General features: G+C 46.7%; 1 protein-coding gene across 2 annotated transcripts; it reads left to right on the top strand.

Moving 5' to 3' along the window:
* Nucleotides 1–277: 277 nt before the first annotated feature.
* Nucleotides 278–26,503, top strand: LOC147415393 (coiled-coil domain-containing protein 13-like). Of its 2 annotated transcripts, XM_086467022.1 has the most exons (15): nt 278–516; nt 5,168–5,316; nt 7,814–7,956; nt 10,875–10,964; nt 11,227–11,343; nt 12,569–12,673; nt 14,407–14,571; nt 16,077–16,253; nt 17,875–18,072; nt 18,527–18,663; nt 20,937–21,020; nt 21,819–21,947; nt 24,345–24,499; nt 25,694–25,808; nt 26,344–26,503. In XM_086467022.1, the coding sequence occupies exons 1-15, from the start codon at nt 278–280 to the stop codon at nt 26,501–26,503; spliced, it is 2,163 nt and encodes a 720-aa protein (XP_086323148.1). The 2 variants fall into 2 exon arrangements, with proteins under 2 accessions (XP_086323148.1, XP_086323149.1); XM_086467023.1 differs by lacking the exon at nt 20,937–21,020.

Below are 26,503 nucleotides of genomic sequence, written 5' to 3'. Positions count from 1 at the left end.
GTTTAAAAACATTTTAAAACGTTGCTTTTTTGAATGATAGAGTGAAAAAGACCCGAAAACCTTTTTGAAGACGATTTGAAAGCCATTTATGGGAAGAGGCCCTTGAAGCAAGACAGTGGGACTGAAGAGCCCAGTGGCTGAGAGGAGGCGGTGGCAGGGAGATCACACAGAGGTCAGTGAAGAAAAACGGCGAAGCAGCTGCTGGAAGAGGACGTTTTTCAAAGCGATGTTGATCTCTGTCTCTTTTATTTTCTTCTTGTTATGCTCTTAGTAAACAATGGAGTCAGACAGAAAAGCGGATGAACATTTTAAAAGGCAGTTTAAGGCTTATCAAGAACAGCAGCAAAGGCGGCTGCAAAATGTAATGGAGAGGAAGAAGGAAAAGCAGGACAGTCAGAAGGAAAAGCAGGACAGTCAGAAGGGTGACAATGGCAACGCAGAGGAGACTTTCGGAATCTCGAGTGATCTAAACCGGTTTGAAACAGGACAGCCTGTAAATGAAGATAACAGCAAAAGGTAAAGGCATAGCAGCACCGTTCCTTCAGGAACTCACAGAATTCTATTTTCATATGCTCTTACACAACCTGTGTCATGTCTTCACATGTTGGGCTTTCATTATCCTGAGGAGACTCTCGCTGTCCCTAACATGTTTATCCTCAGAGCGTTGTGGTGTGCACTGTATTATCAGTGTTTCACAAACAGAGAGCAGAAGGACAGCGGGATTAAGCGTGACAGGCTAGGGGCAGCTGGCTGCCCTCTGACAAAATCCAGTCACTCAGGATCACTGACATCCTCGGAACTGTTGGTTCATTCCTGCCTATCCTTGAAAACAAACTAGTGCCCTACATGAGAAATTTCCAGAGGCAGGTAAGGGCAAAGCAACCAATGGGTGCAAGCCAAAGGCCTGCAGCACGGAAGAGCGTTCCCCTGGCTGTCTTTGTGATATAACCCGATTTCGTAGCTCGGAAGACAGCCAGCTGCACGGGAGGGTCTCACAGACGGAGTTGGCTCCTGGTTGAGATACTTGACAGGGTTATATAAGGTAGGGTTTTAAATCTTACGGGGGGACAGGGGTTTGGGTCTTACTTCACCCATTGGGGGTAGTATCTGGATTACCAGGATGTCGTGGTGTGGATCTCCCTCCATCTTGGGTTTGGAGCTGAGTGCGTAATTCAGTTCACTGGAGCAGGGATTTGAAACCCCAGCTCAGATCATTCGTCCCCCTCCTAGGATATACTCAGACTGTCTGACCCAATTAGTATCATTTTTCCAAACTAGAACAAGTCTGAATTTGGACATATCCCCCAGATGTCTGCCGTTCCTACCGTGTCACCCCCGTGTTGGCGGGGAAGCCAGCTGAAGAAATTCCCGCTTCTGCTCCCCGCTTGCAGCTGTGCTGGTACAGCTGTTTGCCGGAAACTGGTTTCACTTTCTGGGCCAAGGGTGCTTTTCTCTCAAGGCATTTCAGTGGTCCAGGTGACAGCTTTAAGCCCACAGACTGTTTTATTGGCCCCACGATGGGGGTGAGATACTGTGATAAGAGGGGCAGGAAGGAGGAGCTGGCAGCTCTGCCAAACCCAACAGCTCACAGGTGGAAAACCACAGTTAGGCATATACCTTTGAGACAGTTTCCCCTCCCAGAACCCGCAGTGGGGAAGGGCAGCTCCACCAAAGTTTATCAAGCCACTCACCAAGGTTTATTAGGCCCTAAACGCTCATCTCCCCTCTGTGTTACTCTGGGCAACGCCCTGCTCAGCTCCTTGCTGAGGATTGCTTCCTTCAACGCCCCAGTGCGTAAGCGGCAGCAGAGCTTCTGTGAAGGTGCAGGGAACCACTGAAACTTGCAGGTCCTTCTGGGAACGCAGAGTTCATGCTGCAAAGGACATCTGTGGGGCAACGGGGGGGCTGACCCCCTAGAAACTGATGCTCTCACTGTTGCATCGTACCATGGTCTTCTTCACCCATAGGGCCCGCGCCACGGCTGTCTGATTTGCCAAGTTCTGCTTCTGATCTGACCTCGGCCGGCTGTCCCCTTCAACTTTTTATTCTGATATTGGAGATCTGAGGGGTTTTTAAATTTTTTCTTTCTTTTTTTCTTTTTTTTTTAATGGGGTGAGAGGCTGATTCCCACAGTTGAGATGTGGATCGGTCTGGTGGAGGAGAGGCTTAGGCGCTCCCACAGCACGTCCTGGTGCAGCTTGCGCACGCTGAGGTGCAGAGTAGAGGAGAATCCCAGCAGTTCTCTGCTACTTACAGTTCAGCAGTTTAGGTCTGAGCAATTCAAGAGCTGTTACCTACCTCTCTTTAGTGGCACTGACTTAAAAGTCCACGTTTGCCATGGCAGGCGTAGCAGATTTATCTGGTTTGTCCTTCGCTTACGTACGTCTGCAGCAGAGTGGTTCTGAGCGCATCCGATCTGGGCAGGATTTGCTTCTGGAAGGGATTCACCAGGATGTACTTTGCAGTATTCCCATGACAACACGTTAGAAACTTGTTCCAGGATACCAGGGCTCCATATGGTCTGCAGTGGCAGTGATTTCAGCCTGTCAGCGTTGTTTATAGCAGCGCTTGGGAAACGGTCTCCTCTCTGAAGTCTCCCTTCCTCTGCGCCTTGGGAGTTCATTTTTCCTTCCTCCCATCCTGCTTCCAAATTTTTTTTAGGCGAGTGTTTAGCTGACATTTGTGTCCTTCTGGTTTGTTCTTTCTGTAACTTTATCCTCCCTGCTCTGTTTGAAGTATTTAAGTGATTCTCCCCATGACATGGAGAATCTGTAGCAGAGTTGGGAAAGAGACTTACCTGACTTCCAGTCCTGGGCCCTGCTCATAAGCTTTCACCTGGCTCTGTTTCCTCGAACGAGAGTGAAAAGGGTTGTCTTTCTGCAGCCTGTTTCTTTTGGCTGACTTTCTGTAGCTGAGCCACTTGGATGCAACCTGCTACCTCCTTTGTAACATGTAGGGATGGGATGGAGAAGTTTCTCAGAGGAGACTCCAGCTCTGTGCAGTTGGGATTTCTGTCCATCCTACTGTAAGGTCTTTTTGTCATGACTTGGAAGACATTGCTGATCAGGTGTATTAAGAGCTTAGAACCTTTTTTTTTCACGTTAATTCCCTCACTGTTAAAAGTCTTTTTGTTCCTGTGTCTCTAATTGGATCTGCGCAGTTTGGTTGCTCACTTCTATGAGTGGTACATGTGGGAATAACTTAGTTTTGCCTTTTCTCTGCTCAGATTGCTGCTTGCTTTCTTCTCCTTTGTAAACAGCTGCCTTGGATCTCCCTTTGATTTTCAGCTTTGAAACAGAAGTGCATTTCTTAATGATGGATTGTGAATCGTGTCGTAAATTGACCGTGCTGGTTATGGCAGTGCTCTAAGGGGTCATTTATGCTGACGTGTACGTAGGGAGCATGCACTTAAAAGCTCCAAAGGCCACTTGGAGCAAAAAGCTTGCTAAAACTTGTGAACAGAAAAGATTTAGGTAACTATTGAGGTAGCTGACTTGTCTGGCTGTGGATATGTCTACAGCCACGGGTCTATACTGTAACAACTGAGCTTTATCCAAGTCTCTGTGATCATCCAAGTAACTTACTCCTGTTGTAGTTTGGAGCAATCACTCTGTAGGCCAAAGGAGTGGGACACTATTCCAGATTAAATCACCAAAATGTAGGCATTCAGAGTCACACTGTAGATAATAAGAATCTAGAGGTCAAATCATCTGCCTGGCTTAGGTGTCTAATGGTGTCTGAGATGCTGTAGGGTATCGGGAACTTCCAGGACACAGGAGGTCTGCACCCTTCAGCAGCTGGGGGATGGGTGGGCAGCCCAAATGGCACCTGTAACTGAACTGAGTCCCCTCATCAGCTCACTCCGTGGCAGTTTGAGAGCGGTTTGCATCACCCCACAGTGGCAGCTGGTCTGTAGGCGACGCTGGTTGTATTGACTAGACCTCCTTGGCCTTTTGTGTGCATTTTGGCTTGCTGCTCACAGAGAGACACCCCTGTGTATGGAGTGGGACCTTGCCTGGAAAGTCAGAGGGGAGAAAAGAGGAAGCTCAGAGGCAGGCAGAACGGGAGCTGCTGGCTTGAGCCAGCAGGATCTCTACCCCAAACCTATTTGTGTCAGTATGACTTCGCTTAGCACATCCCCCCTCTCTGGGGGATGGAGACAGGTTCATTTCTATCCTGAAGTGCTGCTGTCTGGAGGAATCTGGCTGACAGGTTGAAGTTGGAGGATGGTAGTAATTCTTGGGGTTGGCTCAGATGTCCGCACAGGGGTGGCGAGCGCTCTCTGAGATGCTCTCAATTCTCTGCCTGGGCTCCAGAGGTTTTCCCAAGAGCCCTGCGTGGTGGCTGCTGGCCTCACATAGGGAGCTCAGCTAATCCTGGGGCATCTCAAATAGATGCCTGCGTGCCCACAATTGAGTTGAGCCCCTGAGGCCTTAGCTTCTTGGTTTTACCTTTGCAGTACCAGCATGTAAGGACAGCAAAGAGATTGGAGTTATTAATTCTCTGGATGTCTCAGAGAGATGAAACTCATGAATGTTACTCAATGTACCGAAGAACAGGAGAAGCAAGAGGCTATTTCCTCCTGTTCAGAGCGCTTTTTGATAGCCTTGGTTTCTAAATGAATTCCAAAAATACAAACTGATGCCAGTCCATCCTGGTGGGGTTCCAAGAAAATCAGATAGGGGCAGAGGAAATTGGTCTTTTGTGAGTTGCTATGAAGCATTCCTTTTTCAAGAACCTCAGCAGCAGCTTTTGTAGCTGATGCGCTGTTGGCTTCTGTTAGCTTTGGTAAGTACAGAAAGGAAAGCCTGGATGCCGTGCATGCTGGATGGTGAACCCTTCTGATTTCCTCTGAGGAACCAGATACATAAGACTGAGTGAGACAAGACTATTCAGTAACCTCAAGAGCACTGAAAAGGTACCTGTTCTGTGATGTTTTGCCCCAGACAACACAAGGAAGTGCAGAATTTTTTAAGAAGAAATAAGTTATAGGGATAGATCAGATCATCTGGTGTTCTGATCTGAGGTTTAGGATATTCTGCTTAATTCAGTAAACTCACTCCTGATAAGCTCAGCTCATCCAGCATACAGTCATTTAATTATTTTACTCCTGGAATCTGAAGCACATTACAGTGACATTTGCCATTATGGCTTATTTTTTTCCCAGGTTGCTTGAGCTTGAGAACGAGCAGCTCCAGAATCAGCTTCGAGAGGTCCAAGATGAGAACTGCAGACTATACAAACTGCTGACAGAGAAAGACTTTGAAATAAAGCAACTCCAGAAAAAAATCCCGGAGGACAGATTAGCTTTGTCAGGTAAGCGCGGTAACTTTGTATTCTCGCTGTGTTAGTACCAGTGTTTGCTTGATGGTGGTGACAATAGAGGTAGGATGACAGAGTCATTGTGAGCTCCGGGCAGTGAAATATTCATGTGACATCTCTTCACCTGCTTTCTGTTAAAAAGGAGTATTTTGGTCATATTTGGTTGCCTCCCTTTCCACTCCTGTAACAAGCTTTTGCCAGGAAGAATCAAAATTCAGCTCTCAACCGAGAGCTCTGTTGAGCCTGCAGGAATTTGCAATAGCACTGAAACCACTTGCCTCCGAACTTTGAAAATACTTGGACACCGGTGTATAGATTTAGTCAACGCTCAGAGTTGCTCCCTCAACTTGCAAGGGTCTGACACTGGTTTGCATTTGCAGAGTTTGCTGAACATCCCTGTCTCTCCCGTGTAAGGAGTCTCATTGCTTTATTTGCAGAGGAGGTTCCTCACGGTGGTTTGACAGGTCAGCACTCACGCATGGAATGGCACGTACACTTGCTCTCCCCTTCAGTGCCATGAGCTGCAAAATCTGAATACTGCTATTCCCCATCTCAGAGAATGTGGAAAGGACCAAATGACTTCTGGTAGTCAGGCAGGTCAGACCTAAGGTGTTATTGATAATGATGTGTCCCTGAAAAGAAGTATAACGCTCTTCTGGGGGGCGCAGTGCCCTCTGTTCCTTACAGATCTTCTGCAAGCTTGCTATTATCGGCACAAACCCCGATGATTCGTAGAAATCGTGGCTTGGAAAACTCTCTGTTAATGTCCAAGAACAGTGTTGCAGCTTCCTGTGCTACGTGGTGTTAAATTCCTTGTGGAGGCTCCTTTCGTTTGTCTGAGCAGGGTGCTGGGGGAATGCAAAGTCCAGCTTCTAAAGTGGCTTGGGTGTCCTCGGGAAGCTGAACTGTGCAGGTTGCACCTCCTCCACTGGGTGCCACTGTTGTTCAGGGCAGCGGTGGTGACCGGGCTAATAGAGAAGGGGGAAACCAGCAATAAGCAGAAATAAGTAACACTTAAATTACGCCTTAATTCGTAGAATCTCTCTCTAGCTGTATGTAGGAGACACGATGAGCTATGACTGGGTCAGGTCTGGAGCCAGGGGTGCTGTTGCAGCTTCTCTGGCTGACTCGTATGCCAGCTTGCAGCAGTTTGCCTCCTGCCTCTGTCTTCCCTGTCTACATCGTGGCAAGAGATTCGCCCACATTGTTTGGGAATTAAAAGCTTTGGTTAAATGTGTACAGTGTGTTCGAAGACCATCACGTGGAAGCAACAGCCTGGCTTTTGGTGGGTTTAGTACTTACTGTGATCCTTAGCAGGCATTATTTGTCATGAAAACTAGGGAGAAAGTAGCTTTTAGATGAGAAGAGAAACACAAATCACGTAAAGGAGTGAGAACAGTGGAAATGCTTTTAAAAATAATAAATTTATGCTCTCCACAGGGTTTTAAATAGTGATATAGAGTCATATTCTGTTCTCAGCTATATTCTGCATTGCCCCTTTAATGTCTGTAGGGGTTTTGTGGGACTCAGAATTCACTTCAGAGTAATCTGTCATCCTTGCATCTCACCCTGGTTCTTCAATATAATCTTCATGGATGTCAGTAGAAAAGTCATTACTTCAGAGCGCTGAAGGAGGATGGAAGAGTTAAGAAGAATGACGAGAGCCCAGTTCCATCTTCATTTATCCCACCAAGGATTTGTTGTTGCAGGGTCGTGCTCGTTGCTGAGCTAGAGGTTTCCATGGACATGGTGTACAATCATATTAGTTTTGCACTTGTGCAAGAACTTTTCTTGACCTTTGTGATGTTCACAAGAACACGAGTGACACACGAGCCAGTCCTGGGGATTGCTTTCTCCGTGACACTAACCAAACCCTCTCTGCTGAGGAGGTGAATGAAGTACCAGTTTAAAAGAGCAATTAAACGTGTAATACAGTAAAGGCTCCATGTATAATCTCAAGGGACATATAAATAGGCACAATGACATTTCCTGGACCTTATCCAGGGCCCAACTGTCACAGTGTGCCTGACCTTTTAGGACAGATGTCTAGAAAAGTTCGCACCTCTGTTTCAGCAGCTCCTCCAGTAGTAAACAACCAGTGCGAAACAGAGCGTTGTCTTTTTCTGTAATATGCCTCAAAAACCTGTTCGTAACTGTCCTTCACAGCGGCGAGCAGAAAAACACCTCTACCCTTTCTCTGTGGTAATGTTGCTACCACCGCTGTTGTGGCCTTTTGATGTGTGGCTGTTGCTGAAGTGTGAAACGTGGCTTTGCTAGCCACAGTGTGATGCTGGCTGAAAGGAGCAGGCGATCCAGCTGGAGCCGCTGACGCCTCTTTTCCCTCACTTGTTCATTTAAGTGCCTGGCACAGCTCTGAGAGAAATGGATTAGACAATAAAAGAACATTGTGCACTGGACAGAGAAGAAAAGCGTCATCTGTGCTGAATCTTGCCTCTAAGACATGTCCTTTGCTTTTATGTATACTTTTCAGGGGCGGCTGGTTTAGCTGGAGATGTCGCAGCTACTAAAATAGTTGAATTGGCCAAAAAGAATCGTGAGATAACTGCCGAGGCTGAGAGTGAAAAAGCCAAAGTGAAGCAACTGAATAACAAAGTCAAAGAGCTGGAGAGAGAAGTGAGGCATTTTTTCTTGTTCTCTTTTGCATGCTAAACCAGAGAAATCCAGCCTTTGGGATAGAGGAGCTGTAGAAACTGGATTTGATTCATGTTCCCATTTTGAATTTGCTCTTAAATCTGTGTTTGCTTTGAGTTCTGGTAATGTCTGTCCATGATAGGAGGGATGTGTGCCCTCAGCTGTTTTCACCTTTGCAGAAAGGAGCAGCTGGGAAAGGGTGTTCACTTGGATTTGAAGCACAAGGGCTTTTCTAACAGTATGGCAATGATATTTTTCTGGTGGTTTTTTTTTGAGAGAAGGTACAAATTTCATATTATTATGTCTTACATTCCCACTTTGTTAATACCAGTCATGAATTGGTACTCTATTCTTTGAAACTTTATTAATCCACATAATGAAAGCTGTTTTCTGGCGTAAGTACTTCCAGAACAGAGACAGCATGTCAATGGATCAATAACATTTGTCATGCTGACAGATGCATTTTGACTGCATCTTTCATAATCACTTCTGATCAGGAATTGTGCCTCTATCTGAATTGTGCTCTAGTGACCTGAAAGATCAAGAAATGGTAGATTAAATTTTTGAGGACTCCTGCAGAAATCCAGAGCGTTCTGGTCAGAGGGGTCTTGTCAAACAGTTGGCAGGCTGGCTAAGAAATATCCCGTGTAGCTGGGGATCTACAAAATCACACAAGTAGGGGAGCAAGCCGTGAATAATTTCAAGTAAAATCCACTTGGTTATAATCCCCTACTGTAGCATTGTAATGACCGTTATTCAAACACAAACTTAAAATATCGTCAGATCTTGACCCAAAAGAAGGGACCACAGACATTTCCGGAAAGGAAATCAAACTCAACGCAAACAGAAATTTTCAAGAAGCAATAATTGCTGGTCAGAGCAGTGATGGACACTTTAGATATGAGCTAATCTGTTCTTAGACACCAGCGCCATCAGAATCAAACCCAAACACAGCAACCTGTCTCGTCTGAGGTAAAGATGAACCGCAACGTGAACCCGCTGAAACCTGGTCAATGGGCTGTATTTTCTCCTAACCTCATTTGGGGTGGCTCTTCTCTAAACTAATGGTCACTGGCTGAGTTTGTGGGTTCTACTTGTTCAGTAGAACTATATGAAGATGTAAAAGATGGGTAAAAAGAAAGCGATGTGGACAGTGGGAGGTATCCATGAAAAATGTTGAGGGATGAGAGAGAAGATCACTGTCTAGACACACTCGTCTTTTTCCATTGGTTGCAGGAAGAGCCAAGACAGCTAAAGTGCAATTCAGTTGCCCACACAGGAGCGTAAAAGTCCAGTCTGTGATGTCACTTGACCTCTCAGACATCCCTGCAGGGCTGTTAGACGTGACAGGACAGGCAGTGCTGGCGAGCAGCCGAAGGCCTCCGGGGTACCCTCGGATGCCTCGGAGGGGACTAGACAGCTGTGGGTGGGCAACAAGACCGAGTGTGCAGTCAGTCCCTCCACTCGATGGAGTGTAGGTGTCTGCTGTAGAGTGAGCTGAAGATTAGACTTCCCTGGTCGTATTGACAAGACTCCATTCTTTATAGAGACACCCACGCCAAGAGCAAGGACCGTGTTAATTTGTGAGTCGAATCTCATCCCCTCTGCCTACTTCTTGATGCCTTAAGCTCTGCAAAATGAATTGTGGTGATGGTACCTTCCAAATGCCTCACAAGATGCGCTTTCCCCAGTGGAAAACACTGTCCTTTTACATAATTGTTAGCTCTTTGCTCGTATGAGGACCGAACAATATGTAAATCGTAAGTGTTTTAACATGACTACATTCCCACAAACAAAATGGAAGGTGTGGCCGTTGAGCAATCGCTTGGCAAAGGGTGGTAGATGTAAACAAAGGCTGCAAATGGATGTTTGCAGAAAGCTTCCTTAGGATTTGACCTAGCAGCTGCCACCACTAGCTGAAATGTCTCATTCTCAGTCCATTGACTGAAAGACTTGATGAGCTGGATAGAAAGGGTGGCCCAACCATTGACTGACTTGCAAAGAAGGGGTGAAGTTGCAGCTGGCTCCGAGTTACACGCACGCCGGGTTTCCCCTGGTATCACTTTAATGAAGAAGCTGCTCCTTACAGCCTTCTTTAATTGGGGCAAATAGTCAAGATTTCCCGCCCACCTCAAAGAATGAAGTCTCAGCCCTTTAAAGCAACACTTCCTGGCCTTTCCAGCTCCAAATTCCCTGCCCTCCCCTCCAGTAAGAAGTCTTTGCAACCTCAACATTGGGCATGATTCAGACCAGGAGGGACTATATGACTGCCTGCCTTTGCTGTGGCAACCAACAGGAGAGATACCCTTCACGGCTTGAGAAATGCTACTTTAGAGCCACCAGCTAAAGAAAATAGCTTTAACATCGTTACTGAATCTCAGCTATAGGGCTTTAGGTAGTCGTTTCTCATTTTATATTCCTCTGGTGAGTAGAACTATGTGCTTTTTATGAAATATCCTGTGATTTTCTTTCAAAATGGGTAAACTGGCATCCAGAATCTAGAGACAGCATCCTGATCTGTACGGTACTGGATTTGCATTTAGGTATATAAACACTTACTTTATGAACCTATGGTGATAAAATCCCCCAGAAGTCTCCACACTTGATAACAGATCCCATCTCAGCGGATCCAGAGACGTTTTCACTGAAGTTATACCACAGTAAAATAACATGTACATCTTTGGGAGGCGTTTCAGGAAAAAAAAGTATATGCTTTCCTACTGATTGTGTTTAAAAAATCAAGGGGAAAATGAAGTACTTTTTTTTTTTTCTAGAGTAAGTAATCATCCAGGATCATCAAAACCGCTGTTGTACTTTTTTACTAATTACTATTCCATGGAGATGTGCTCTTCACTGTGTTCATTCTATAATAACAATGTTGTTTTTTTTTTTTTTTCCAGCTACAGACAGCCATAGAAAAAATACATTCTCTTGGTGGTGGTGATGCAGGAATCAAGCAATCAATTCTGCAGATGATAGAAGGAAACTTGGTACGAATTGTAATTGAAAAGGGAAAATTTAGTTCTCTCCCATTGCACAGTCCTTTCCTCATGACAAGGATGTACCCGTGTCACTAGTTTTATAACCAATTTGCTCTGTTTGTACCTTCTCTGTGACCCCAAAACCGAGGGAAGGCATTTGCATGGGTCTGGGGAAAAAAGATTCTGCGATCCTGATGGGTCTGTGGATCTTAATCACTTCAGTTTTTCCCTGAGGATTCCGTTCTCCCCAAGTACATTCTTCTCTTCAAAGGCTGAAAGTCCAGAGGTGAAAGCATTGCAAGAAAAATTAACCACAGCCAACTTCAAAGTGACGGAGTATCGTAACCAACTCCAGTCTGCAAAGCAGGAGCTGAAGATGACCCAAAAGGTACTGTTGCAGGACAGAGTCTGTGGCTGGGATCCCGTGCGAGAGGTATATTCTTGGGAAATCAGGAAGCTGCTTTTCTGTTGAGCTTTGATTAACCTCCATGAAGTATTTCAGTGAAGTGTAAGGAGGTAAGAAAATCCAGGGGTGTAGTGGTTGCGTTGGGAAGGCGTGCACGTGGACACACAGCCTTCATGCTCTGCCACCATAGCTGGATGCCTGCGTCCAGTATTTCTTTTGCCACGATGGGCTCAGATTCTTGAAGGTTTATAAGTCCCAGTTCAGCCAAATAGGTTTGTGACTGACTTGCAGCATACGTTCAGGCCCATTCCTCCTTTCCGAAACGTTTGATTGTGTATTGACTTTCAGTGTAGGCTTCGGTCCCGTGGAAGTCAACGGGATTAAAGGCCACACTTGAACTACAGCACATGTTTAAACAACAGTTTGTTGGAGTGACATCCGGCGTAACCTTTTCCTCTTTGATTTGTGATGGATTTTAACGTGTTACTATGTGCTCTGTTTCCTTGGGTTTCATTACTTTGCAGAAGAGACCTGCAATGCAGATCAGAGTAGAGGATATGGTCCTAAAAATAGAACTCTGCTGACCTTTTTATAAATAATTAAAATGCTCTTCATACTAACTTTAGCTCTCGTTAATGTGGCTGTGTCAGAACTGTGCAAGAGAGATTGGCTCAATTCCTGGTGGCAAGGGTGTGTATTAAGAAAATAGCTCTACTCTGTTCCTGTTTCGTTCTGGTTAAGTGTTCATTCTATCAAAAATAATATGGAAACCTGTTAGTAACGCTTAGTCAACCTCGGTGACGAACTTGAAATCCTCGTTTTTACAACACTAGCGCAGTTTGACGCCCAGCTGGATGGTACGATTTGACCCTCCCCGTCGGCAGGCAGCAAACCACCGATTCACGTTTTTCAAAACTCAAAGGATATTACTCAAACGTCGAAATACCGAATGACCCACCTCACAAAGTGAAATAATTCACGTTAGCCCAACCCCTCCTAAGCATCAACACCCTGTACCGTGGCAACGATCTGAAAGAGCTTCCATCACGTGGGGTACAGGGGGTCAGATACAGGCGATAAAGAATGGCCCCTGCTTATAGATACAGTGTTTTGGGTTTGCCGCTGGGAAGAGTAGCTTTCCCTCCCCTCTCCCCAACCCGTGTATTTGAGCCTAGCCTTATTGTTGGTGTTCATCCCTTTTTCGTAGCTTTTAGCAAATGAAGTTGGTGACGATGTGAATATTCAAAGTCTCTTGACCAATTCTGGCAGCTGGCGTGGACGAGCCCAGCAAATTCTTGTTCTCCAAAGCAAGGTGAGTTAAGACCCTGCGTGGTGCTGGGTCTGGGATGCTCTTTCTACGTCGAGGTGTTCCCTCAGTTTGAGTTAAAGATACTCTTAGTTCTTCTTTACCTAATTCCTAACATCTGTACCTGCCTATAAGGCATATCCCAGTACTTTGCAGTGCTTACTGCAAATAGATGGCCAGCCTTTTCTCTGTTGAAGGAAGCAACTGTTAGAATAAAACACTTTATGGTAACTTTTATATAGTTTTTTGGTATGTTTATGTGTGTGTGTGCACATATGTGTGGGGAGGTGGGGTGTTAAATTTTAAATATGTGTTGATGTGTCTTTCGGAGTTCCTGCAAACTATTTTAATTAGTCTATTGCAAACATGCAAGTTTCAGTGTTTAAGCTGGGAATCTTTCACATCTTTCTTGAAGGAGAGAGTTCAGGGACCTTGGAGAGCTGTGGCAGCCTAGTTAAAACCCCAGGATGGTTTGAAGGTGCCTCTCTCCACTGAGTGTTGAAGGAGCCCTGCCAGTGTCTGTGCTCTGACTTGGACACCTTTGTTCAGTGCCTAAAGTCAGATGGGAAGAATTGAGGCCAGATAAGTTTTTCAAGTTGTTCCCCCAGGAACTTGAGTAAAATCTTTAACTCTTGAATCTCCTGAAGGGCACAGTCTAGCCGAAATGTCGGCTGGAGACAGGGAGGCAGTTCTGTCTCCATCTTAAATCAAACTTCTCTCAAATCAACAAAACAAATCAAAAATTTGATACGTATTTTTCCATTTTTCCGCTGTTTAATTATATGCCAACAAACTTTTGATTTTTGCACTGATTGACTGAATTTTCCCTTGAGCCGATTACATCTTCCTTCCATGAGACCCCCTGGCTGGGATTCATCTGAAGACTGCACGTACTGTACTCTACGGTACTGCAGAAGTTTCTCTCTGAGCCAGCCTCCTCAGGCCCCTTGTGTAGTCAGTGGGGATCTTGTCAATACAGTCACTGAGTCAAAAGGTGCATCCCCTCTTGGGAGGCACCTCCAGAACAGGGCAGAGGAACTGTGCTGTAGCAGTGCCCGTTTCCCTCTACTGACTCTAGAAGAAGTCTGTGGTGAAGAGCTGGGATGCAGGGGCTGAGTTCACTTGGCTGCACCTAAGTGTCTAATGCCAGCCCAGATGCCATAGGGTGTCCCTCTGACCTCTGGTCATCTCTCCAGAGACTTGTAAATCCTGCATCATATGGGTCTCCAGTATCCCAAGACATCTAGACCAGTGCTAGGTACCTGTGTTGAGGCTGATGAACTGTGCCTTGGATTGTGGACATCCTGGATGGTGATTCTGCTACAGACCAAGGTGCTTAAGTGTATAGGGGTGAGTGGGTGTCTGCCCTTTTAGAGGCGATCTAAGGTATTATTCTGTTGCCCACACGTGTTTAGTGGCATTCAGGATGCTTTGGAGTGTCTGCCTGGCCTCCCCACGTGGCTCCAGTAAGGCACAGATCTCCCACATGTCCTGACTCTCCTGTAGGTCTGGTGTCACATCTCCTCCCTGCACAGATGCTGTAGACATCTGCATGTTTGTTAGCAGCTAACAAATCTAAATTTGAAAGAGCAGACACTGCTTTATGTTAGTTAACCACAATAAGGTCAAGAAGTAATATGATGCTACACTCTGAGCTCCTTTTGGTGATGTCCTCTTTGATGCTGGACCACTGTACCCCTGGTAAAGCCTCTGGATGAGTCGTCATGATTGTCCCCTAGGTTCGAGAGCTGGAGAATCAGTTGGGTCAAAACAAGACCAGAACATCACTGAGTGAGATTGATGAGGAATTGCTGGCACTTACTGATCCGAGAAAGTTGTCAGCCCAAAAGAAGAACTTGCTGAAGATTCGCAGCTTGGAAAAAGAAAAGAAAGAAACCTTGGAGGTAAAAAACCTTGAGCTGTGTGGGTATATAGTGTGTAATAACTTGCCTGACCTTCAGGGTGTATGTTACACCCTACCAGGAGACAATGTCAGGAACCCATTTGATCTGCTGGAGGAAGTCCTGCCGTAGTTCACAGACTGAGCAAAGGGCTTCCACGTGTGTTTTCGGTACCGCACTCTTACGTGGCCAGGCCTGCCTCTGCAGTACAAGGTTTGGTCTTCCCCTCTGCTTCATGATTGGTGTGTCAGATACGTCTGCCTGGCCTGAAATGTGGCCATCTGACAACTGTGCCTGATGGGTGATGTTGGAAAGAGGGAGGGAGGCCCTGGGTTGCAATGCAGCTGGTACTGGCTTTGTACTGAAGGTGGACGCAGAGAAAATCCCTGCTACAGCTGCATCCGAAGGCTGTAGCATCCCTCTCACCCTTTGGCCGTTCTTCATGTGGTGTTAAGTACAAACGTCCCCCTCACACCGCACGTATCTGTGTGGCTGTGGCCTTCTACATTTGAAGAGGATAACGTTGAGAGCGACGCCAGACGCCCTCTAAGAGGCATTCCGAAAATGGGTCCCACCGTTTGTCTGTCACATGGAATTGCCACAAAAATAAACGGGCAACCGTTGTTGAGGGGTTGAGGGAGGCTATAGCTAGTGGCACACGTGGTAAACCCCGAGGTGGAAAGGATGTGTAGCCCTGTGTCCACAAGAAACCTGGGTAGCTGGGGTCAGCTGCACCTACCCAGGTTAGCAAAGCGCATCTCCCTGTGCTTCTTCACTGTAGTCGCTTCCGTAGAGGCTGCCTGGCACCATCCCGGAGCTTGATTAGCTCCTGCTTTTCTCACCACAGTTTAACTGGGCAACAAAATGAGCAATGGGCTGATGCCCACCTTTCCCTCTTGGCCATGAGAATGAAAGAGAAGATTTGTGGCTACAGGCACGCAGCACAGGGAAGGCTTTCCTCAATAGCTGTAGCCTGCATGGTTCCACTTGTGCCTTTGTGTTTCAGGCTTCGTTCACAGTAACTTCCCTCGCACTTCTCCGTTACTACTTCACTTCTAGCGTGCTGCCTGGCCGGCTTCATCTGGGTGAAGGCATGGCACAAGGGGCAGCATATGCCAAGGGCAGCTTCTGGGAGACAGTGTGGCATCCCCCCCCTGTATCTGGCTGGAAGAGAGCTTCCCCGTGGAGAATGATGAGGCAAATGAAAAAGCAGGAGCCTACAGAATGAGATTTTAACACAAAATTATTATTTGCTTCCTGGCATTTACTGAAGCAACCTAGTCCACTCGTATTCCTGAGCAGACAGACCTTTTTTTGATGCTGGCAAGCAGGCAGCGAGTAGTAGCACTTGTAATTTCTACTTGCTTCGGGATGATGGGGTATGCCAGTTCTATTTTTTTTTTTAGGTTCTCCCAGGTGCTGGGTGATTCCTTTAGCTCACCAGAGCACCTGGGGCTGGGTGATAGGCTGTCGCTGTCATTTCCCTTGGTGTGTTTGCATCACTGCAGAAACTCAGTGGGGAACGCGATGCTCTCCAAAAAAGTCACGAGGAAGTGAAAAGAAAACTTGAGGCATCGAAAGCCAGGAACAAAGTGCTGTGCAGCGAGGTGAAGACGCTGAAGGAACAGATCGTCACCTTGCTGGAGAAAGGAAAACACGACGATGAGCTCATAGACGCCTTACTGGTACAGTCTTGGCTATTCCTGTTGGTCCCAGCCCCTGCAGATCGGTGATGAAACATGGTGTTGTTTAATGACACGGTGACACAGACAACCTTCAGGTGTACAGGGGCCTGATGAATCAAACTGTGACAAGCGGAGGTTGCCTAGTCAGCCGAAGCCCTTTTGCATCGGGTTGTGTAAAGGCTGCGAGACGGCACCAGGCGTGACACAGTTGCAGCAAAGTGGCTCTAAGCTGCAAGTATCGGAGGAAACGTTTTGCAGCAGCATTGAAGTAGGATTGTCTAGTAGGAAGGGCTTCATTCCTGACTCAGGAAGCTGGACTTTGTCCTGCTTTCAGCTCATTGGGAGATATTTTTTTTCCTTAGAATGCCTGCCGTCTTGCCCTCTCATTTGGTGCGGGACGCAGCCCAAAACGCACGAGCTGAACCCCGTGCACTAAACCACGCGCCCACCCATTCGCAGTAGCTGAGGGGATTTGGCCCCTTCGAAACCAAGAGTTTTAGCAGAGACTCGAGGTGCAGTTATGCTGAAATAAATGGCTGCTCTCATGGTCTTGCGGCATCCTTTCGTCCTGCCATGATTCTAAATAGTCTTCCCCAATTACAATAATAAAAAACCATGAGTGGAAAACCTGCCACTTTCTAGTAGGGTTAGTTCTGTGTTTCCTGATCCAGCCCCTCCCAAGTTTCAAATCACATTTCCTTGCTTCTGTACCTCGGTTTTAGCGAAGACATGCTTATGACTAAGCTGGCATTTGCCTTTCTGCCCACCAGGCAGCCGTGGGGAATACGGGTACGGACCAGCAGATTAGGCAGATTGCAGGGGAGCCAAATAACTGTGGTCACTTTTGCACAGCCTGAGCATTCTCACTAAAATCGTTACAGAAAGATGTGAGTTTCCTTGGGAAGGAAGGGTTAACTTGTTTTATCCCTTACATCAAAGAAGCACCTTGCTTGCAGTTGGTTGGCTTGACGGAACAAACTGTCCAACAAGTGTTAGATTTGTCAGTGTGAGAAAAACTCCAAAGCCCGTTGATAAAGCAGCCTAGCCTCATAGCTGTTGTCTCATACATCCCTCATCTTTTACTGCCACTACTGCACAATCTGACTGTGTTCTAATTTCACAAAAAGCACATTGAAAGCTTTACTCGTATCCAATTTATGAAAAAGTCACCTTCTTTGTCAAAGGCCAGCCTTTCGTGCTCTCTTTTCTGCCACACCGAGTAGCAAACCTGCCAGAAAGCTGAATCTCTCAATTGCTCAGGTCTTTTCTACTTGCACCATCCAGTCACTAAAGTCTTGATATGACCCACAGTGGGGATGGACGGTCCTTACCCAGCCACGTGTGTCTGGGCATTGCCCGTAGATGTGCTGTGCAGTCTTCTCAAGGCACAGACGCCACGAGCAAGACAAGGTGATCTCGTGCTTAAAACGTAACGGACCAGATTCTTGGAGCAGCACTAGTGACATCAGCGTGCTTACGCTGAGGAAGGGGCTTGGCAGGGCAGTGGCTTGTCCCAGCATTCCTAAACGGGTGTTTGTCTTGGGGGGTGTAACACCCAAAGAGTCTTAATGATCGTTGTGTACAAAAGTCAGTATCTCACTCTTTGTTTCTGTGTTATCAGAACCAGCAGAAGCAAATGCAGGAGCACCTGAACCAGCAGGATGAGAAGAACAAGGAGTCCCAGCAGATGCTAGGGCAGCACTTGAACAGCGAGGTTCAGAAGCAAAACTGCCTTCTAGAGCAGCTCAGACAGATGGTGGCTGAACGAGAGGCAAAGGTTAAAGAGCTGGAAGAGGAGATTGGGCAACTCGCACTCCAGGTAGAGAGCCAGAAGAAACGAGCTGGAGGAGCGCACGTTGTAATCCTTTGAGATCTATTCCCATTGATCTAACACCCTCAGAGGGCCGTGGTGAGATTTTCAGTCTGTCAGGTCCCTCGGTAATGGGAGCTAGAGCGTTGAACCCAAGGTAAAACTTGGGTTAGGGACACAAACCAGCCATGCTGGCACCAGTAGCGGTGGTGCTGTGCTGCGGGTTCTCGAGCAACACTGTGTGCCCCCTTAGGATTTCATATGAAATTGCAACTTTTTACTGACTTTTGTTGTTTCCATCCTGCAATGGATAGAAACGAAAGAAAAGTTTTTGAGGAAGTCCTGTAAATCAAACCTTCTGGCATGCTCGTAGCAATGATCTTAAGCTGCTGATTAGGCACGGACGCAGCTATTTTCCTTTGAACTGCGTAACTGGTTTTATAACCTGCTCCAACATCAACAGAAGGAATCTGCCCATCAAGGGGACCGTTCAGGAGCTGCTGACCCACCACCTTCTGAACCCTTGGAAGATCCAGGTTTTACTCTGTTTAAGCCTCTGGCATCAGGCAGCAATCGGGTTGGAAGGATTGGATCTGCTCGGTAAGAAGCCCCCAATGTCAATGTTTAAAATGATTGGGAGTTATTCAGAAGCGTGGTTTTCCCAGGCAGTTGGCTCCAACCACAAGTGCTGTGTGCCAACAGCTGTGGCAGCCTGTTTACAGTATATGGGAATCTCTAATCACGTTATCTCGTCGACTTTCGTCCTGGAACAGAGAAAGATACACAGACTTGCAGACATTACTGCATTTGGCATGATGGCAGCGCAGCTAATTCCCTTTCTGCAGCTGAGAGGATGGCTATGTGGTTAGCTTAAGTGCCTGTGATTCTTCCCTCTTATGAGAAACGGGGCTTCTAATGAGCAGACTTCTGAGAGCAGGGTGGTGAATTAACACACAACGCCATTTTAGGTGAGCACTAAATCACTGGCACGTGATTTAAATCGATCAATGTGCTTTGACTAGGATTTCCTTGCAGAAACGTTGAAAACCCGCCGCATCATTTGTTCTTAACAAACGCCCTTTTTAAAGCCGCGCTGAGGACCCTGTGAATCACACTAAGCTCCATACAGCGCTAAATCTGATTTTTGTTTACACGGGTGTGACTCTGGCTCGCTCTGGCTGGGTACAGGGACCATAATACTGCAGTAAGTTATATCCTTTCCTGTTAAAATGCTGCGTTTGTTGTTAAAGAGTTCACGGGTGCAAAGATTTGAGACTGCTCTTCTGAGGAAGGAGGGAATGTTTCATCGAGGTAAAATTGCAGCTGATTTCTTCTCTGTCATTTTAACTCACATTCCACATTACTTTAGGCACTGAATTTGGCTTGTAAATTGTCAGATGTATCCCCGAGTCTAAGTAGAGCTTTACTACAAAATTTAAGAAAAGCTCTTCTCGCTCTTTTTGAGTTAGAGTTAGAGCATCCTGACTTTGTGCCTGCATCTCCACTGCTATACCCCTCTGACTGGCTTTATTCTCCCACCTCTAACTCTGCAGAAGTTGTGCTCTCACGGAGCAAATCTGCATTTTAGCCACTTTTTTACTTCGTAGGGCTGCTGACGGTAAGCAGGAAGGCAAGTGGGAAAACGAGGTTGGGTAATGGCTTTGTAGAAACCGCTAAGTGCGATGCATAACTGACTGCTTGTGTACGTGGCCGACACCGCTCGGTCACGAAACCAGCTGACCTGTCAGGTGGGCAACGAGGGAGTCTGAGAACTGCAAGAGCCGTTAATGACTTGGTCAGCAGGGCTCACTCCTTCCATTAACTTTAATATGCTGATGAACTCTCTGTTTCATTTTACTTTAGTGAATCATCTTTTCCTATCAGGAAAGATGACATGAAAAATGCTATAAATAGGAGCTAAAGCCCCTCGGAGATGTCGAAAGAAAAGTCTGCATTGTTAGACTGGGCCGCTCCTGTCGTTATCAGCCTTCACTTGATTTTGGGGGTTAACCACTCCTAGCCTGGAAGGCAGCTCTGCCTCTTCCACAATACGAAGGCTTTATCCTCTGTTAGCTGCAGCCTAAAGGCAAGGAAACGTGGAGGACTTGCCTTGAGGCAGCGGAGCTCAAGTTTGGAAAACTTGAATTTTACCTCCCGAGCACACCTGTCATTATGCATAAAACTCATCCAGAGTGGAGGTGATACTCTCGTGTTACCAGTTCACTCCTCCTCTTGCAGCAGTAAGCCTGACAGCTCTTCCTGAGCGTCTCCACAAAGCAGAAGGGTTCAGAAAACTGTATAAAGGTACTTTTAAAGGGCATTTGGAAAGAAAAGCTGCGCACGTGGCTGCAGAGCAGGGGTTCTGTTGGTTGTGAAAGCACGTAAAACATGCACAGTAACCTGTGCTTGTCCCTCATCCTAGTGGGGGAAGGTGCAAGATGAGGGTGCTCCCTGCCAGGGTCTGAGGCAGCAGAGCAGCAGTGGCCGCCTGTGTGGCCGCGTGCTCAGCTGGAGCCAAGCGGGATCGAGAGAAATTCCTGCTCACGAGCTGCTGTGGGGCTACTCTGTGCCGTGGAGCTCCTCCAGGCCGGTCTGGAGGGCCAGCAAAGTATCCCCAGAAGCGCAGAGCTCGAACGCTGCCCGGTAGTTTTTGCCTAAAACGGAGACACGAGGTGTTTTTGCAGCAGTGTTTTGGAGTCGGGGAGCAAGCTGAGCTATTGTGTATGCAGAGCCGGAGTGATACCCACTTAGGAGGCTCTGGGAGATTTTTCCCTACAAGGCAGCAATAAACACAGACACTGGAAAAGGTCCGGAGTTCTTGGACGACTGCCCTCTGGAGAGCTCAGGGCTTCACAAAGCTTTCTTCCTCCCAGCACAGTGTCCAAGATGGGCCATACGCTTGTCGAGTCCGCCGCCACGCAGCCTTTCCTTCCCGGTACTAACCTCACGCCTGGAAGGTACGTGCATCAACTTCCTCGAAAACACGGGAGGTTTCCCGCCACGCTCCGCGAGCTGCTGGCAAACCTTGTCCGTGTCTGCCTTGGTGCTGTGAACAGCTTCTTTCACCGTCCTTTCCTACCTGCTGCCAAAGGCTCTAATGTCTTCTTGCTGTCTTAATTTTTTAATCGATTTCTAGTTTTATTTCCCCATAAAAACCATTTTTCCCTTTTTACCCCCAGTCACCACGTTTTATCCTGCTTTTTGCTCTAAAGGACATATTCCTGAATACTCCTGCAGGTAGAGATGGGAGAAGTGATGAAGTACATAATAATGGGATGCGTGGGAAAACTGCCCCTTCCTTTCGTCAGGTATCAGGCACAAGAACAGCCGTTGTACTGATGCTGCCTGAAGCCTTTCAGTGGGAGAAAATCAACAGCGTGCCGCTTAAAGGCTTAGCTTTTGGAGAGCCCACGTACAGGCTTGTTTTACTTGGGCAGTAGCAAAGGGAGGAGAGTCAGCGATCGTGGCTTGATCAGGGGTGGAAGTTTGGTTTCAGGGGTGATGGGAAGGGGAAGCCTCCTTGCGAGGGAAAACCCCTTTCTAGTGAAACTCACAGTGGCTTTATTTCCAAATATTTCTCTTTCCTTTATTGCAGCGTAGAGATTGGTGCTGGGGGGAGGTAGGGAGCCTGGCTCTGCATTCTAGCTTAGTCTTCAGACGAGTGTATTTTGATAGGGTTTTCAAATCCCCTCTTTGTTTCATTTCTTTTGTTGCTGAAATGGGAAACAAACTCTCTACGCTTCTGCTGCTTTTAGGCTCGCTGGCGCTGACAGCCCGGATTTGGAGGTGCTGCAGACGCAGGTCACAGAGCACAAGGCGCTCTGCCAGGCTGCTGAAGTGGAACGGAACAGGCTCCTGGAGCTGGTCACTGTGCTGCAGAAAAGGTAGAGGCTGATTCCGCCAGGATCCTTTGTGGGATGCTGCGATGACGGAGCGCTTGAGACGTGGGAGAGGCTGTACGGTGCACCCCCACGCTGCCAGCGTGAGCTTTTCCCTCAAGAGGGGCTTTTACATTTTTTCTGCTCAATTTCCCCGCCTAGTTGATGATTCATTTTTATTATTATTATTCTTTTAGAACAAAGGACAGAGAAAACAGTGTCGTCTTCAAGCTTGCTGCACCTAGATAAAACTAAAATTCGTGTGTTTATGTGTGTGGTCTGATTTAGGCAGCAATATTATTCATCGGTAGTAAATACTGTAATTATAGTTACAATCTGACTTCTGTTCCAGATTCACACTCTTTTAAGTTTGGCTGTATCCTCTTTTAAATGAATTCCTTCTGGTTTAACTGAAGCATAGCAGTGATTTTTTTTTTTTCTTTTCTATTACTCAGTTCAATTTAAGATGGTGTTAAAAGCCAGTTTTAGGAGGGCAGGAAGCAAAGTCTTTTCTGTCTACATACCTTCTAGCTACTGCTTTTTTTCACAGTTAGAGTACGTATATTATTAGATTCCCAAATCTGCGTTACAGCCTGTGGGAAGGTATGTGTTTGTCTGTGCACTTTTGAATACAACAGGCACTATTTGCTTGCGTGATTTTACGCTAGTTACCATTCCTCGCTTGTCTGGCTTTTGTGCCGTACAATTCATCGCAGTCAGGAAAACACGTTTTTTGGTAACTGTGGTAAAGGTATCATCCCCTGTGCTTTTAAGGGCTAAATCCTGGAAATACAAACGGGGAGACTTTTATTCCTGTTTGTAAGTCCGGTGAGTGTAATAGAGCTATGCAATTAGAGGAGGATGGAGGTGTGAGTGATGGCTGAAATGGGGCCATCACAAACGTGGGGTCATGGAGAACGTGGAGTCAATGAAATGCAGAGTCGCTTGTAAAACGTACCGCAGACTGATGATTCAGCACCTCCACAGTTACGGCACATTTATCAAGAGCTCCTGCAGGTAAAGTAAATTCTGTGAGACCGCGTGCAATAACTCTTGGAGGACCTCAGGATAATAGAGCACCCGGTCACATTTCAACGTGAATATGTGTAAAAAAAAAAATAATGGTGCATTCCTCCTCTTCCCCTGTCAGAGCGTGGGGCAGCGAAGCTCAAGCAGTGCACGTAGTGCTTAAGTCAAGAGAGGAGCACTGGGAAGGGTTACACGAGTGGTGGTTTTGAACAGCAGCTGCCAGGATTTAGGACGGGGCTTCACAGTCACTGCGGAGCAGAACGTAAAGGGTTCGGAGGATTGGGCCCTGCTGGGGGAAGGGGAAGAGCCAGAGGAACGTTTTAGTTTGTTATTCATATTGGCAGAAGATTTAATAAAAACCAGCTAGCCTTGTCGTTTTTCCTCCGCTGGTTGTGGATGCTGGGGGAAGACCTGGTCAAGTGAAAGTTTAGTGACTTCAGAACCACCGAGGGAAACACAATTTCTCATAGCACGTCACCAGTCTGGTAATTTACTGCCACAGGAGGTCAGAGTCTTGCCTGTAGCTAGATTTTTAAGAGAGCGATATAATTTTATCACAGTCGTAATATTTTTTTTTTAGCTATGCCAACTAGGAGGGAAATAAGACTGGTCCAGCCTTTTGATTCAGGGATTAGTCAGCTATCACCCGTGGGGTCAAGAAGGAAATTCCTTTATTCTGCACTATACCACACAGCGAGTCAATTCAGGTTTCTCTCTAGCTTTAAACTCCTTTAAATCATTTGGTACCAGGAGATGCACCACTGACTGCAGCTGTGGGCGCATGTCAAATTTTTTCTAGTTGCTTTCCTAAGATGTTTTTTGGGGTGAATTGAGGCACTTTGCCCCTCTGCTCTGTGCTGCAGCGTGAACCATCCGTTTCTTTTCCACTCACTCCCTTCCACAGTAGTGTCTAAGGGCCACGTTTATTAAAAGCAACGTCAAGTTTCTTTTCTTTCTTGCAGATAACTGACGCAAAACAGCTAAATACGAGACAGCGGTTTTATAAACTATTTTCCTTCCAAATTTTCCCTGCGTGTTTAAAAAAACCCCACAGTTTATGATTCCTGTAATAAAAGATCTCTCCTCAGCAATCTGCAGCTTGCCTGCTCGTCTGAGTGGTCAGTTCACCCGAGTAGCCAGTGTTAAGGGACCTGGGCAACTTCCATTCACTGTACTCACTAGTTAAGTCTGGTGGGCAAATCTGGAGGATGACATCTGGAACAATTGTGCTGGGATTTCTGCCTGTGGGTGCACGGAAAATTCTCCTTTTCCCTCTGTTGGGAGCTGTGCAGCCTGAAGGATTGAGTATCAAGACTGACTGATGCTTGCTAGTCGTGAAATAAATAAGCTGAACCACCTTTTTTTGCCCATCAGGGTGGAGGAAGGCAGCGACAAAGCCTTAGAAGCTGAGAAGAGGCTTCAGGAAGAGCGGCGGCGATGTGTCGTGTTGGAACAGCAGCTTGAAAAACTGCAAAAGGACCCAGGGAGGAACAGGAGCGCACAGAAACCCCCCCTGAGGAGCAAAGCAGGTGAGGTGGAGCCCTTATCTGCACCTATGTCCCCCGTCCCACCGTGGTTAATGGACAGCAACAACATTTGGACTCTTTTATCTGTCAAACCTACACAAGGGCTTGAACTTACACACCGCGATTTGGACCGACTCAGGCCAGTGGGCCAAGCCAGGAGGTGAAATCCTGGCCGCACTTAGTTGAAGAGGATTTTGTCACAGATTTAAGTGGGAGCAGGACTTTTGCAACGTGTTTTCTTCCACGGGATCACAGTCTACAGAGCAAACTTGACACTGCTCTGTGTTGCCGCCGTGCCCACTGCTGTGTTCCCTGTGCACTTCTGCCCGAGAGATTCATCTGAAGGTTAAGAGCAGAATTAAAAGGACGCATCCCAATTTAAGGCCTGTCAGTGGCTGGCTCAAGGCTCTGTTGGTCGTTTTAGGGAAGCCCATTCGCATTTACTCGACTGATCAGCCCTTTGTCTGCAGCAAAGACCACCCTCCGGCCCCCTTGCTGTTGGTTGGGGGAGTTCAGCATCCTCTACAACGGCTGTGGTCACTCTCTACCTTCTTTTCTGAGCTTCCTGAGCCCATCGTCCTTGCCTGTCTCCTCTGAGCCTTCTTCCCTTGCAGGCGTTCACTGGCCGACCCCAGGGTTTTTGCTCCTCCCATCCCAGCAGTAAATTCGAATCGTATTTTCCCTATAACCCTGAAAAAAGGTCCCGTGTCCCTTTGAAATGAGGGGAGCATTCCTGAATCAGAACCTTAGGTTGAAGTACACGTTGAAGTGCTTTCCTGCACTTACCCTGGGCAGTGTTTGTGCTGGGGGTCAAAACAGAAGCGTGTGCCACACGCAAACGTTATCACGGGCATTCGGGAGGCAACACAACGACAAGATAAACATTAAAATAATCCTTTTCAACTGTTTCTCTCATCCATTTTTTTTCGCCACTTAAATATTTTGGATTTTTTTCTGCTCTAAACAGGTAGGCACACACATTCCTGCGTTTAGCCCTGCAGTGCAAACTCATCGTGTTTGCGTTTTGCTGAAAGGAGATTAAAATAAAAGCCTGTCCTATACATTTGCGGTATCTTCATGGATATACATAGAACTTAACAGATTCCTTAGCACTGATTCACCGTTTCCTGATATTTACTCAGTGCGCTACCCTTGAAAATGTTTTCCTAAAACTCCATGTCGTGATTAAATCGACAGGCCCGTCTGCGAGTCACTCCAGGCTCACCTTGACTGTGGGTGGCAGGAAGGAGCCCTCTGCAGCCCAGCCCTCCAAGTTGCCTCTGGAATCGCAGGTAGAGGAGCTGAGCACAAGGTACGGTTTCCCTCTTTCCGTGCTGGGTTACCTACAATAGCTACAATTCATGGCTGTCCTTCCAGCAGTGGCACTACCTGCACCCGCTCCTCAGAAGAGAAAACCTAGCAAACTCTGTAGAAACGGCAGATCCTCTGGTTTGAGTTTGTCTAGGTCATCCTTACACAAATTTCCTCGTAATTATACCGATATCCAGAAGAGTTAAGCTAATGCAAGTATTAAGCAACACAAAACACGTGCAAGGACGACGCCTTTTTTTTTTTCCCTTTTCTTTCCTTGTGCGTCGATTGCAAGCTTGTTAGTGAAAATAAAATGACAATCTTTAACAAAACAGATCTGAAAAGTATCTTGGTCATCTAATACCCTGTCTCAAAGAGAGAAGGACCAAGCGTTAAGTCTGCTCTTTCTCATGCCTGTCATAAAACGAGCAGAGAGCATGTGTTTCTCTGTTTTCTCCCCCAGAGCTGAAGCACTGTTCTAATTTGCTTTGAAGCTCCGCGGCTCACATGAAAGTTTCCCTTTTGTTTCCTCGTAGGCTTGTGATCCAGCTGGCTGAGAACGAAGCTCTGAAGGATGCTTTGGAGGCTGCTGGGAGAAAGAAAGAGGAAGACTTTAAACTGTTTCAAGACACAATGGACCAAGTGAAGGACATCTTTCTACAGGCCATTCGGCAGCAGAAACAGCAGAAGAGTTAA

Source organism: Leptosomus discolor, chromosome 6 (assembly GCF_034619465.1).
Source record: "Leptosomus discolor isolate bLepDis1 chromosome 6, bLepDis1.hap2, whole genome shotgun sequence".
In the NCBI taxonomy this organism is placed as follows: domain Eukaryota; kingdom Metazoa; phylum Chordata; class Aves; order Leptosomiformes; family Leptosomidae; genus Leptosomus; species Leptosomus discolor.
The sequence above is the reverse complement of the archived record's forward strand: the minus strand, read 5'-3'. Positions and strand labels throughout refer to the sequence as shown.

Coding starts and splice junctions, on each gene's coding strand:
- LOC147415393 (XM_086467022.1), top strand. CDS start 278: ATGGAGTCAGACAGAAAAGCGGATGAACATTTTAAAAGGCAGTTTAAG. Junction 12,674..14,406: donor TTCTTGTTCTCCAAAGCAAG/GTGAGTTAAGAC, acceptor ATTGTCCCCTAG/GTTCGAGAGCTGGAGAATCA. Junction 18,073..18,526: donor TTGGGCAACTCGCACTCCAG/GTAGAGAGCCAG, acceptor CAACATCAACAG/AAGGAATCTGCCCATCAAGG.